The sequence below is a fragment of the Pteropus medius genome, unplaced genomic scaffold (genome assembly GCF_902729225.1).
Source record: "Pteropus medius unplaced genomic scaffold, Ma_sr-lr_union100, whole genome shotgun sequence".
Lineage (NCBI taxonomy): Eukaryota > Metazoa > Chordata > Mammalia > Chiroptera > Pteropodidae > Pteropus > Pteropus medius.
This window is the reverse complement of record NW_024340849.1, coordinates 2,564,807-2,577,937: the sequence shown is the minus strand read 5'-3', so window position 1 is coordinate 2,577,937 and position 13,131 is coordinate 2,564,807. Positions and strand designations below refer to the sequence as shown.

Genomic DNA, 13,131 nt, shown 5'->3' with positions numbered 1-13,131 from the left:
TCTGGGTTATATTTCATTGAATTTTAATTTGTCATTTTCCTGCTCTCACTTGAGAAACATATAAGGTTTCATGACATTAAAATACGGCTCTAATTTTTAGCATAATCTGTTAATATTGTTTCATTTTAATAGGTATCAAGCACGATTTCTTAACATTCTCATTAAAATTACACCTAAAAATTGAAGTTGAGAAAACCGTGGCTTGAGAATGGCCATGTCATGTGTGCCCCACGTTTCTATACGAAAAGTCCGCCCTTTGTAGTTGCACCGTGTTCCAGGCGCTTCCACTATGGCAGGGAACCAGCCTAGCTTTTTCAAGCCTTACGTGCCCTCCCGAAATATGAAATCCGAAACACGCACGGTGCTGAGGCGTATGCTAGCAGCGTACCGCGTGGAACACGCTTCAGGAGAAGCGTGGACGTCCGTAACGAGTGCCGGCCGGTGGCGGCAGAGTGGCTCTCACGGCGTCAGCACAGCCGCCTAACACGCCGGGCGGCCCACCCCGCATGAGTCTCTTTAATGCTGTCTTTATCTGCCCCACGATGCATGAAATCTACTTTCGGTTTTAGAACTGCTGGCAACCTTTGACCCCTTGAGTGGAGACACAATGTGACCTTTCTATTGTCATCGGCTTTCATTCTCCTGAAAATTCTATGAATTTTTATTACAAGTTTTTTTTTAAGCCAAGCGGAGGCTTCAACAAATGACTCGACGCAGATGAGATGAAGTTGTCGAAGGGGTGTTAGATAAGTTTACGGCCCGCGCACAGCGCCAGGGAGGCCGGGCCCGGGTGTCCTGCAATGTCACCCGCCAGTAACCGCCAAGCCTGCTATTGGATAAATACATCATTTTATGGAACATTGATTGTTCTATAAACCCAATGGAGTATTATGCTCTATGATCAAACCATTTAGATTGTGTGTAGAGCACAGAAAATGCCATATTCAGGATGGTACTAAAAGTGCCATTTGTGTATTTTATGGATGTCATTACAGAGGAAACTTCTCTCTGTAGGCCCTGTTTACTGCAAAATTTTTTAGTCTGTAATGACATTTTTCATTCACAACGTATGCCTTCAAGAGAGGGGCCTTGTTTTATTTGTTTCATTCGAGTTTACTGCACAAATTCTGTACATTTTAATTAAATGTAAGCTTAACAAAAGCGTAAGGTATTTATTCTGTGGGAAGAAACGATGGCAGTAAAGGAAGAATAACACACGCAGAAAGGGCGCAGTCAGGGGCCGGAGCCCGTCTGCAGCTTCCCAGAAGCGCCGCGGACAGCAGACAGAGCCATTCGCTCGGTTTGGGGGCGTCGTCTGCAGCTTCACCCCTGCACGCCTGCAGGCCCGAGTCTGCATTCTTCAGCCTTGGAGATGGTCTCATCCAAAAGGACAAGAAAGACGGAAGCGAGCTCCCCACCCTCCGAAGCCTGCCCATCTCAGCCGGGTCGTCGGCACCCGTGGCTTCGAGAAGGCCGTGCAGTGGCTCTGTGCTCAGGAGAGCAGTGCTCACAGGCAGGGGCTGCATTTTCACGTCGTCTGCTCCTTCTGCACAAAGCCACTCCTTGTCCTAGTGGAAACAGATGCTGAAGAGCCTGCCTTAGACACGCTCTCTGATCAGCCACTGCTCTCGCGCCGAAATCCGATGTCGTCTTTGCAGACTGGAAAGCGCGGTACAAACGCTGTGCCGGGCGTCCTGCTCCGTGAGAGCCGCTGCGGCTTTGGGGCCGTGAGGGGCCCGAGCTGGGAGAAAACCTGCACGGACTCCCGCTAACCCAGGGCCCGGCCCCTTCGGCCCTTCGCACCGGGGCGCTTTACAGTTCATGTTTACCAGAAAGACCTCAAAAATTGAAGTTGACGTGCCCAGTAAATCCTTGGCCATAGCACAGTTAGAATTTAAAGTTACAGCAGCGACTCACATTAGTTTAAATGACACTTGAACTTCTGCATAGCTCTACATTAATTCATTATGGTCCAAATGGAAGAATCTTCAGCGGGTGAATCTTTTTCAATCTGATTGAGGCTGTTACATTTTATAGGTGCCATTTTTCAAAGCAGTACTGACAGCACTCGAAGTTATTAAATTGCTGAATGAAAAGATGGACCTGCACTCGCATTTATGAACTGTGATGGAGCGGCTCGGCTCCCCGAGCCGAGGTTAAGATGTTGCTGGTGACAAGCTTCGTCACACCCTGTAGTGACAGCAGTATTTACCCATGTAGTTTACTTTAATGGTCTGGAAGTGGCTTAACCCACCTCCAGACTCAAATAAATTCAGTAAGTAGTTCAGAGCAGCGTAATTATCCGCGCTGCAAGGGATCCAGGGGGTAATTCTGCACCGCAGAGCCTGTCCAGCTGCAGAGCGCGGAAGGGCGTGCGTGGACTCGGCACACAGCGTTCCTCTCAGGGATGGGAGCTGTGCTTTCCCGGCCACTGTGGTTCCTCCTGTTTGTCAATGTAAAGGCAGGATGTTCTCTTCTGTGATCAGCTGGGGAGGGGATGATTTGAAGTCTGTCTTCTTTACTTTTGTGGCCAGATTCCTTTTTTTTTTTTCCATACTCTAAATGAGACTGAAAGTGACCTTGAAATTCAATCAGGTTCAGGGTGTAGGAAAGACAGAAGGGACAGAAACAAGCTGCATCAGGCTCAGAGGGGAAGGACAGCAGGTGAGGGCCACCCCCAGGCGGAGAAGGACGGGCGGGAACAGCAGAGGGGCCCGGCGCGTCCCACAGACAGCGATCTAGGGGTCCGACGGATGGCACGCTGACCCCGGATGGCCACATTCACGCCCCCAGCGAGACCCCGGGCACGTGAGGGGGCGTGGACGTGGGCGCCTGCCAGGCCTCCTGCCCCGTGCCGACCGGCCCTTCCACCTCCCCGGGGAGAGGGTTCAGGGCAGTCGGAGCTGAGGACGTAACCAATAGATGAGGCTCGAGCACCCAGACCGTGCTTCCGCCCTTCTTTCCAGGGCCCCTGATCTCCTAGATGAACTTCATCCTTCCCGAGGGGCTGCGTTTCTCCCGTGACACAGGAGAAAGGGGGGCAGGGGACGGCGCCACGTGCCACGTCCTGGGGGTCGGTGGGAAGCCCTGCCCTGGTCCCCGCGAAGCTCCCATACGCCCGCGTGGCCTCGGGAAGTCTGCAGCGCCTGTGGGGTGGAGCCCACGCGGGCCAGGGAGCCCCGGGTGGCCAGCGGTCGCGGTCCCCGGTCCCCATGCTGTGAGGGGCAGACGAGAGAAGGCAGAGATGCGCTAGAGCCCGGTGAGCTGCCTGGCACAGGCGTGAGCGCCTCCGCCCCCCGGGGAGGCTCCGAGTCGCCGTTCCGACGTGGCGGCTTGCTTCCGCCTGGCTGGCGAGGGCATGGCCAGGCCTGGGTCGCCTGCCACTGTCCGTCCAGCCCTAAGTGGCACCCGCTGGTCCTAGGATTCGGTGGTCACTGAATGTGTAAGCGGGAGGCTCTGCTGCTGGAGACCGTCCTGGTCGACCTCACGGGTCGTTCCCTGACCTCAGAGTCTGTGACTTCACGATCTTTCCAAGGCTCGCGCAGCAGAGAGGTCTTGGAGAGAGAATAGTGTCAATCGGTAGTAGTCTCTGTTTTCAAACGTGGGTGATTCTCCCAGTTTACTCCCTCGCGGGCATCAGCCTCGGGGGCTGAAAGGACAAGGTACAGAAAGTGGGTCCCCAGGACTCAGCTCTGAGCTCCACCCCTGCCGGCCAGTGCCACGGGGAGACCCTCTGCGCTCTGCCCCTTCTGGGGGGGTGGCTCCCTCTGCTGGCCAGCTAAGGACGCCGCGGCGGGGCGACTCCTGTTAACCCTGGCTGCCCGGCCGGCCGGTGGGTCCGGAACGGGACCGGGCCAGGAGCACCTGTGAGCAGGCGAAGCGGGGGGGTGGCCAGGAGCTCTTGGGCTCAGCACTCAGGGTGCCGGGCCAGACTAGGGCCACTGCCAGGGTGCAGTGTGAACTTGGACGTGTCCTCTCGGCGAACGCCGGTTAGCCGCTTCTGGGGGTCCCACCCGGGGTACAGCACCCCGGGCGGGGGGTGCTCGCTGGGGTCTGTGGACTCCGTGTTGAGAAACGCTTTCTTACAGAGCGGCCCCGGCGCGGCAGGCGGACCGTCTCGTCAGGGTTACTGGCAGTGCACACGACCTGGCAACTCCGAAGCCTTCTCTGGCCTTCGGAGTGTGAAAGCGCGCTTGCTCAAAGGTGACCGCGTGAATGAGCGAAGTCAGCGTCTCAGACCCGTGGCTGCCGTTGCGACGTGGAGATGCTCGCCGACGGCACGCGTGCGCATGCTCGCGGGCGTGGGGGCGGTGACGGGGAGACACCTGACAGAAGATTTGGGATTTAAAGAGGAAAACAGGCCCCGGTCAACGAGTCGGTCTCCTTTTTACGAAGGTTAAAGTTATCATTTTCTGTCACATTTCACCCCGTCAGGTCATTAAGCAGGCACGGAGGACGCTGGGGAGGCGGCGTGCCCCACACCCCGGCACCGCCGCCCTGCCGTCAGCGGCCTTTGCTCTGTTCTCGCTGGCCTCCTGCAGCCAGGGCCTCCCTCTGTGACGCAGGGGACCTCCCACGCCTCCAGCCCCTCAGCTGTGGGACGGGCTTGAACCCCCGAGTCCCTCCACAGCCCGGGCTGCTCGGCCCCACCGTGGCCCACGGCAGGGCAGGCGGCCGCCTTGTCGCTGAAATTTGGTGCCTGCGGCGTCTTGGTGCCCAGAGCCCTCCTGCAGCTGTGTCTGTCAGAGGCACATTTTAAAAATTTAGCATGCACGGCTTCGTTCTCTTGGCCAAATACACAAATATACCATCTCTAACATTTGGACATTAAACAGATATTTTCCTTTGGGTCAGAAGACGATGTCCCTGACTGCTACTGTCTTCCCTTGTCCCCGGTGACTGTCTTGTAGAAATCCTGATGGCGGCCGAGGGGAGCCCCAGCTTCTTCCCAGGCACGGGGAGAGCCGACAGCGGCCGATGAGGGTTGTGTTTGGACCGTCTTGCCAGGCGCTTGGAGAAACGCCTGCTGTGCCCCAGAGCCGCTCGCTTTCGAAGCAGCGGCACAGCCTGTGACGGCGCCCGGCAGGGTCACAGCGAGGTTCCTGTCGAGGTCCGAAAGCGGCCGCACGAGGACGGCCTGAGTCTGACCGTAAAGTGCGTTTTCCTGGCTCTAACTGCTCCCTGTCTCCCACAGGCATTGTCTCCAAGTCCTACGAGTGCCGGCTGAAGGGCCAGGGCGCCACCTTCGTGGAGACGGACAGCCCCTTCACCGCGGCCGCGCTGGCAGAGGAGGCTCCCGTCAGGGACAGGCCCCCACGGGGCCGGAGGCCGGCGGCAGCCGAGCAGGTCCAACAGGTCATCATTGTGCAGGGCTACGACGGGGAGCTGGCACTGGGCGCCTCGCTGGAGGAGACGGCCGCGGCCACGCTGCAGACGCTGGCCCTGGCCGGCCAGGTGGCCCGGGTGGTGCACATCACGGAGGACGGGCAGGTCATCGCCACGAGTCCCAGCGGGCCGCCCGGGCCGGGCCTGCCAGAGCCGCTCGCGGACGCAGCCACCCAGGTGGTGGTGGTGGGCAGCTCGATGGAGGCCCACGGTGTGGCCGAGCCCCTCAGCCCAGGGGGCGCCGTGGTCCAGCAGGGGACCAAGCAGGAGATCTTAGACCTCAGCGAGGCCGGCATCCCGCAGCCCGACGCGGCCTCGGCCCTGGACGCCCTGCTGTGTGCCGTCACCGAGCTGGGGGCCGCAGGGGCCGGGGCCGGGCCTGACGAGAAGGGTAGCGCCGGCCACAAGGACATGCTGGTCCAGCTGCCCGGCCCGGAGGCACCCCTCGCCGCCGCCCAGCCCGCGGGCCCCGAGGTCCACGTGCTGCAGGAGGCTGAGGACAGCCCGGCCGCCGTGGAGCCCGTGCAGGTGCTGACCCAGGTGGTCCGGCCCTCGGCCGCGGTCACCTCGCAGGAGCGTGCCCAGCTGGCCTTCAAGAAGGTGGTCCAGGGTGTCCTCCAGTTCGCTGTCTGTGACTCGGCCGCGGCCGGCCAGCTCATGAAGGAAGGTGTCACGCAGGTCATCGTGAACGAGGAGGGCACCGTGCACATGCTGGCCAGGGAAGGCTCGCAGATCATCATGCAGGAGGCGGAGGCCCACGGGCAGCACGTTGGGCTGGCCGAGCCGGATGGGGAGATCTCCCAGATCATTGTGACGGAGGAGCTGGTGCAGGCCATGGTCCAGGAGTCCAGCGCCAGCTTTCCTGAGGGCGCGACCCACTACATCGTGACCGAACTGCCCCCGGGCGTGCCGGACGAGACAGCCATGTACTCCCACACGGTCATAGAGACCGCGGACTCGCAGGAGCTGCTGCAGGCCGGGGCTGCGCTCAGCGCAGAGGCCATGGTCCCCGGTGGGACCGAACAGTTGACGAGTATGGTCATTTACACCCAGGAGGGCTCCCCGGCAGCCACAGTCATTCAGAGCCAAAGAGAGACTCACGAACTCCAGGAGGCCTGAGGCGGCAGTCCCATGCGTGGCACAGGGTGGACGCCGAGGGGTCCAGCCCCCACGGGCACGGCGTCCCCCGAACAGCAGTGATAGCTCTGAGGAGCAGCGCCTGCCGAAAGCTCACGGCCACGGATGCGTCCGCAGAGGGACGGAGGGCTGCCGAGGGCCGGGCCGCGGGGCGCAGGCAGGCAGGGCCGGGCGAGCCAGGCCGCTCCCACCGGCCTCCTGTCCTCCGCCTCCCGCTGTGCCCCGTCCTGCCAGGTGCACCCGAGCTCCCTCTTCTGCTCATCCCCCACGGGTGCTTTCCCGTTCAGCGGTGACAGGCCCGGCCCGTGGGGGGCGGGGGGCGGTTAGCACAGTGCCTCTCGTGGCTTGAGACGCGTCTGCTCTCGCAGGCCAGCATGGAGCTGTTTAAATTTTATTATACGTTTGGTTGAAAGTCGCAGCTGCGAGCAACCCACCCCTGTTCCTGTGAGTGTTAGGATCAGCGTCCCCAGACCAAAGGAAGCCTGTGCGTGCATCGCGTGCATCCGTCTGTCCTCTCTTCAGACGCGGCAGGCGACTTCACAGCTCTGGGCGCATCCTGCTTAGAGGAGCCCTTCCAAAGCCTGTGGTCGAGGAAAGCCTTGACGTTCACGTTCGGTTAGAATACACTTGGTTAAGACAGCCCGATGCTTCTAATTTTGGCTTAGTTCCCTACAATAAAGTATATGAAATGTGCACTCTAGAAAATACCGTTCATACCGCTATTTTGCTTTTTCTAACGAATGTTTGTTCATATCAATATCATATTCGCGGGACTTATTTGTCATTTATGTCAGCGTGAACGACTGACGTTGAACGCCAAGGACAGGAAGCCACACGCCTGCGGCTCTGGCCCCGACCAGCACTGTCTGCGTGTGGCCGCGGCGTCGCCGCCACTTTGGAATGCAAGTTTACGTTCTACTAATCTGTTTCTTGATACGATTGCTGTTCTTCCTTTCCCGGGACTGTAAGATAATCTCCCCAATGCACAGTTTGTTTTTGTTTCGTTTCTACTTTCTTTGAAATAAAACTATAGCGTTAAACGAGAATGTCCACGTGTCCCTCCCCGCAGCCAGCCAGCGGGCAGCGCAGAACCCGGCGGCCTCGCCCTTCTGTCCAGCACACGCCCTACCCCCGCCGCCCGCTTGCAGGCTGTGCGGCGTCTGCAGCCTGCTGGCGCCGGTCCCCGGATGTTTGTCACACGGCCCAGGCAGATTCTGCTGACCGTGACGTGACGTATTTATTTGATCATGGTGAGTATCTAAAAATTGTCAAGAACACACATGACAGAAAAGGAAGAGAAAACGGCACCTTTTCCTTCCTGGTTGGCGTGAGAGTACCACTTGGACTGGCTCGCTGAGCGGGCAGCGTGGGAGCGAGGCTCCTGGAGCGGCCGAGCCCGCGGCCCGGCTCCCAGCCTCGGCCTCACAGCTCAGAGCCCCGTCCGCCCTGGGGCCACTCGCTCCCTTTAGACAGGTGCCCCTCCCCCAAAACAGAAGGTGAGCCTTCAAGTTTGACACCGAGATTCATAATAAGCTGAGTGTGTGACTCGCTCACGCTTCTTAAAACGGGCGCCTCGTGGTTCTGGTCGCCACCGTCGTCAGCGGCGACGGGCCGAGCCCCCGTTCGTCATCGAGATCCAGGTGACCTTTACAAAGCGATGCCCTCTGCCAGCTTCTCGCACACGTCAGAGGAAAGGTGGGGGGGGGGTGCTGTCCGTGGAAATGCTGCCCGCCGCTCGCTCGCCCCGGCGGCTGTGCCCGCGGCCTGGGCCCAGAGGCGAACGCCCCGCCGCGCCGCGTCCTGTCCAGTTTCCCACGCGCGATTTACTTAGGATAAATATGTCTCGGGCGCACTTAATCCTTCATAAAACCAGTGCAGCCTGCGGTGTGAGCCCAGCGATCACGTCGCACGCACGATGAAGAGAGCAGGGCTTTGCGTGAAAATCCTGTGCGGAAGGTGCCGAGACTCGGAAGGATCGCGGCGGCTTCCGAGCGCGATGACTGACGGAGCCGGTTAACCCCGCCCCTCGCTCTCGTCACGTGACTGCGGGAGTGTGAGGGAGCCGACGGCGCATGCGCACGAGCCCGTGGCTCCAGCCGCGCGGCGCTCCGCGGTCGGGGCGCTGTTACTTTTGCACAGAAGACGTGGCCGCCTTATCGTTTTGGCTGGGGAACACACTAGAACCTTACAGAAGTGAAAAACACAGCAAGTGAAAGGTTTACTTGGAGCCCGCAGTCCAGAGGGGCCGCCTCTGCGTTAAGCTGCACCCAGGGGGATGGGTCGGCCCCAGGGCGTTTGGCGCTTCCGTCCCAGCGTCCACGCGGCAGGTGGCCGCCTCCGCCAGGCGCGGCAGAGAGTTGTGGAGATAGCAGTTCCCGTGCAAAGGATGTTTAGCCACACACAGTCACTTTAATGACGCTGGGACGGTTGCCACAGGCCTCGCTGAGTTGGAGCAAACGGAGGGGGACACTGCAAAACACACCCCAAACCCGGGCGACAAACTCGCGTCGCCTGGTGAATGCGCAGAACATCCTCGTGCTGCCTGGTTTGCTTCCGAGACCCAGTGAAAGGTTAAGGTTGTGTCCGTGGAGCACGGACGGTCCCTCTGTCACGTATCAGCTCAGTCCAGAAATGCGAACCCAAAGCCCGAGAAGACAGACGGTGAGGGTCCTCAGCAGGTCTTACTCCGTCGCTCGACAGGTCTCGGGGGACGCCCTGGGACCCAGGCCTGCTCGCCCAGGCCAAACGGCACAGCTCCGACCCACCGCTCCGAAGAAGCAGGAGCCCCCTGCCCGGTAGCGTGGCGTCCGGGAAGCTCCGTGCCGCGTGCACGGCGCGTGTCTCACGCCGGGCGAACTGTTTTCCCAAACATGAAGGCGGGATGGGGGCCTAAGGAAGGGACTGCAGGACCAGCTTAGACCCCTAACCCGGGGCTGGGCCTGGGGAGAGAACCCGCGAACGGCGAAGTCATTTATTGAGCAAACTAAGAAAGAGCTGGAAGTTTTCACCTGTGTTTCCGTTTAACGTTCGCCCATAGTTTAGGAGGGCGCTCAGCCCGCTGCAGCCCCCTCCTGCCCCATCTCCTGGGAGACTACAATCCGTTCCCTTCTCCTCTGGGGTGATATCATTTTACACGAAGAAAAAAGTTAGCTCAGATGGCAGTTATACGTTTCGGAAGCACCTTCTAATCAGGAATTGGTGATTCATTATTAGCTTCAGCAGGCGATCCATCTGACATGGAAGGGGGAAAAATTAGCAGCTGTCACTGCATGATGACTTAATTTCCTGATAGGCCTGACACTGAAAAGCCATTTGGAGACACGGTGATGGCTGATGAGAAAAGCTGGTGCTGCTTTATAATTGCAGAGAGAGGGCAGAGAAGCCGGCCGGAGGGGGCCGGGATCCACAAGTGGGGGCCGCAGCGTCTGGCGTGCCGGCCTGGTGAGCCGGCCGGGTCTCCCCTCACGGGCGCACCGCGGTGTCGGGGCGCACCCTCCGCCCTCGCCCCATGCCCGCCGTGGCCACACATGCGCCTGTGAGGTTGGATTGTGGCAGAGGTGCCTGACATCTTCACGGGAAGGCGAGAGCATGACACCCTCCTTCTGGTGGTCCCCTTGGCAATTTTCATAATTGGAGCTGAAGCTTTCAATCGTGGGATAATGTTTTATCACCGTAAAAAAGTAACCCCATGAAATAAATACGGGGAGGCCGAGGAGGAGGGCGTGGCGGTGCCGGACAGCCTTGGACCGCCTTGTCCTGCCCGAGGCGGGGGCAGCGGGCGGCAGGCTGGGTGCGGGGAAAGGGTTGTCCCGCCCCCCCGCATTTCTACAGGGCTCCCTCAGGGATTCCAGGTCCAGCCCAGCGAGCCGGACAAAAACACTTTTTTAAAATATCCAGAAGATAGGAATTAGAAACAGAGAGCCCGAGGTCTAAACCGACTTACAGGTGTCGTGGGGTCTTACGGGCGGCACCTGACGGAGATGTCCCCTGTGGGCCGCAGCTGCCTGCACCGCAGCGTCCGGCGTCCAGCGAAGTGCGGACTGAGCACGAGGGGCACAGAGGCGGTGCCGTGACCGCTGCACCTGTCTCAGGTCCCCGCCTGTAAACTCTGTGACTTAGGAATCTGACTCCTGAGAGGCAAGCAGGGTGTGAAGAACACTGTCCCTTCACAGTCCCGTGGCCCAGAGCCCAGGTCAGGATGCTGGGCTCACTTCTCTAGGTCGGGCTCAAAGCATATGACGTCACCAGCAGGCCCAGGACAGGCCTGGCCGAGAGAGGGACAGTCACGTATGGAAGCACGAGGTCACCAGAACTAAATAAATCCGTAATATATCTGTCAGTCAGTCATTTTCTCACTCCGAGGCCCCGCGTTCCCAGTGCCTTGTAATAAATTCTTTTGAAATGACCTAATTCCAGCGTGGCTCTCGACATCGAGACAAGATCACTCGGTAGACAGCACGTGGCCCAGTCCGTCGGCACCGTTTTCACGGCTCTGCAGACCAGCCCGTGCTCCTCTTCAAATGACTTTCTAAGTCGAGGGATAAAAACCGCACAGAGTGAAAGATCGTGTTTTAATTTCCAAACGGGGTCTGGTTTGGAGGTGAGGCGCTTCGCGAAGGCATGTCCGGGGCTGCCGGCCCGTCCAGTGGCGCCCACGTGTCCCCGGGTGGGGGGAGGGGTCCCGTTGTCCCCGACTCCCTGCCCCAGAGCCTTGCGCGCCTCTGAGCATCCCCACCCCCTTAATGGCCGGATCCCAAGGCTACGCCACCCCCTGCTCGCTCCCACCTTCGCCGCCGACGCCCTGCTTTAAGGAGATGGAGGACGTCCTGACTTCAGAGCTGCTGTGAGGGGCCCGTCACAGGACCTGGTTTCACAGCCACACCCAGAGCCAGACCGTGTATAGCTGTCCTGGTAGCGGAGGCGGATTCACAGCCGCCCAACAAGCCGCGGTCTGTCCCCCACGCTTAGAAGGCCCAGCGAGACGGAGCCTGGGCTCTGGCCACGACACACGTGATGTTGACCGATGCGGGGGTCCCCTCCCCCCGTTCCCAGTGCGTGATTTCTGGGCAGGTTGGGTGGCGAAGGTGCCCACTGAGGGCCGTGCACGCCCACCCCCTTCCCGCCCTGCCCGTCACGCAGCCCTCACTGCTCCGCCTTCACGCCGTGTCCCGTAGTGGCTCAGCTCAGGACGGAGGCCGTGTCGTCCTTTGCGTGCTCAGCGACCAGCTCGGCTTGGGCCGCGGTGGGCTCTCAGCAAGTCATTGTGAAGGGATGGACAACACGTGACTTTTCGATTCTTATCGGTTTTTATTCTCACTCCTCTTCCTTTCTGTTTTTTAGTCGTTTTCTCGGATGACAAAACCCTTTCGCGGACTTGAGCGGGGCCTCCCCGCGGTCGTCACTCTCGGTCCCGCAGCGGGCGTTTCTCCGCCCTCCGCCACACAGTCCCCCATGAGACAGATCCTCAGCCCGAACCTCCTGACGCACTCTGAACCAGGTTCACGCACAGCCTGTCGCACCCCTGCAGGTGCCTCCCCGCGCTTTCTGTCAACGGGACTGGCAGACAGAAGATCCCCCCCTTGTTCGTAAGGGCCATAAGCTTGACGGGAGCGCAGGGCGGTGCCTGCCGTGTAGGTGACAACTCTGTGCTCATTCCTGCCCCCCACCCTGAGTCCTGGGCCGGCTGCTGTCCCATCCGTTGTCCCCTCCTTGACGTGCTGTGGAGAGAAGTCCCAGGTCCTAGGGTCTTCAGCGAACATGACTTTTTTTTCTGGAAAGACACCTTTGACCCCAGCGTCGAGGGAGCAGCAGGCGGCACGGTCCCCAGACTGAGAGCTTGCCCTGACACGCGGCTGCGTCCTCAGTGCGTCCCCAGACGGGATCGGTCACTGGAGACCAGGGAGAAGACAATGGTTCCGGCCGCACCGTGCACCCAGGTCTCTGTGGGTGCACCCATGGGCGGGGTGCTGGCTCTCACCACAGCTCCATGGAGCCAGGCTGGGGGGACGCCCGGGGGTACCCACAGCCCCAGCTGGCACATCCGGGGAGCGCGACCCAGGTCATCTCGTTGTAGGGACTCACTCGAGTGGTCATACGGCACGGCCTTTAAATGGGGAGGCCCGGCATGGGTGTCATCACCCTGGGGTGCGGGGCTGCTGCCCACGTCCAGTGGGTGAGGCCAGGGTGCTCCCGGACACCCCAGGATGCCCAGACGACCCGCCACACGCTGCTGGCTGGCCCCCGACGTCGCATCGGGCCAAGCGGCCCTGTGCTTGCCGTGGTCCCCGGCCTCTGGCAGCCTGGACGCAGGTCCCAGAGGCCACTCAGTGCCAGCGCACACCGGTCCCTGCTGCGCCCAGGGCGCCGCCTGCTGGCCCCGGTGCCGGGGACGGACCCGTGGCCACCCTCATCCTAGGATGGATCGCCCACAGGGTCTGTGATGTCACCTCCGGCAGACCCGCAGGGACAGGCGGGGCCACCTGGGACGGGCGTTGGGAGCGGGCTGCGGGGGAGGCAGCACCGAAGCTCCTGGCACCAGGGAGAGCGACCATGTGGCCGGCCTGCTGCTGGCCCGGCGGACCCTGGGCTCAGGCCACATCCCCGCGGCAG

The 13,131-nt window shown here is 60.4% G+C and overlaps 1 protein-coding gene across 4 annotated transcripts in view; it reads left to right on the top strand.

Moving 5' to 3' along the window:
• ZNF407 (zinc finger protein 407) overlaps positions 1–11,915 on the top strand; it is a 372,930-nt gene extending 361,015 nt beyond the window's left edge. For 3 of the 4 annotated variants that reach the window (XM_039839580.1, XM_039839583.1, XM_039839574.1), the window contains one exon: positions 5,195–7,562. In XM_039839580.1, coding sequence (XP_039695514.1) covers positions 5,195–6,504 — 1,310 coding nt within the window. In that variant the 3' untranslated portion in view covers positions 6,505–7,562. Of the gene's footprint in view, positions 1–5,194; positions 7,563–11,862 lie in introns of those variants that run through there. The other variant, XM_039839590.1, reaches the window with a different exon arrangement.
• The last annotated feature ends 1,216 nt before the right edge of the window (positions 11,916–13,131 follow it).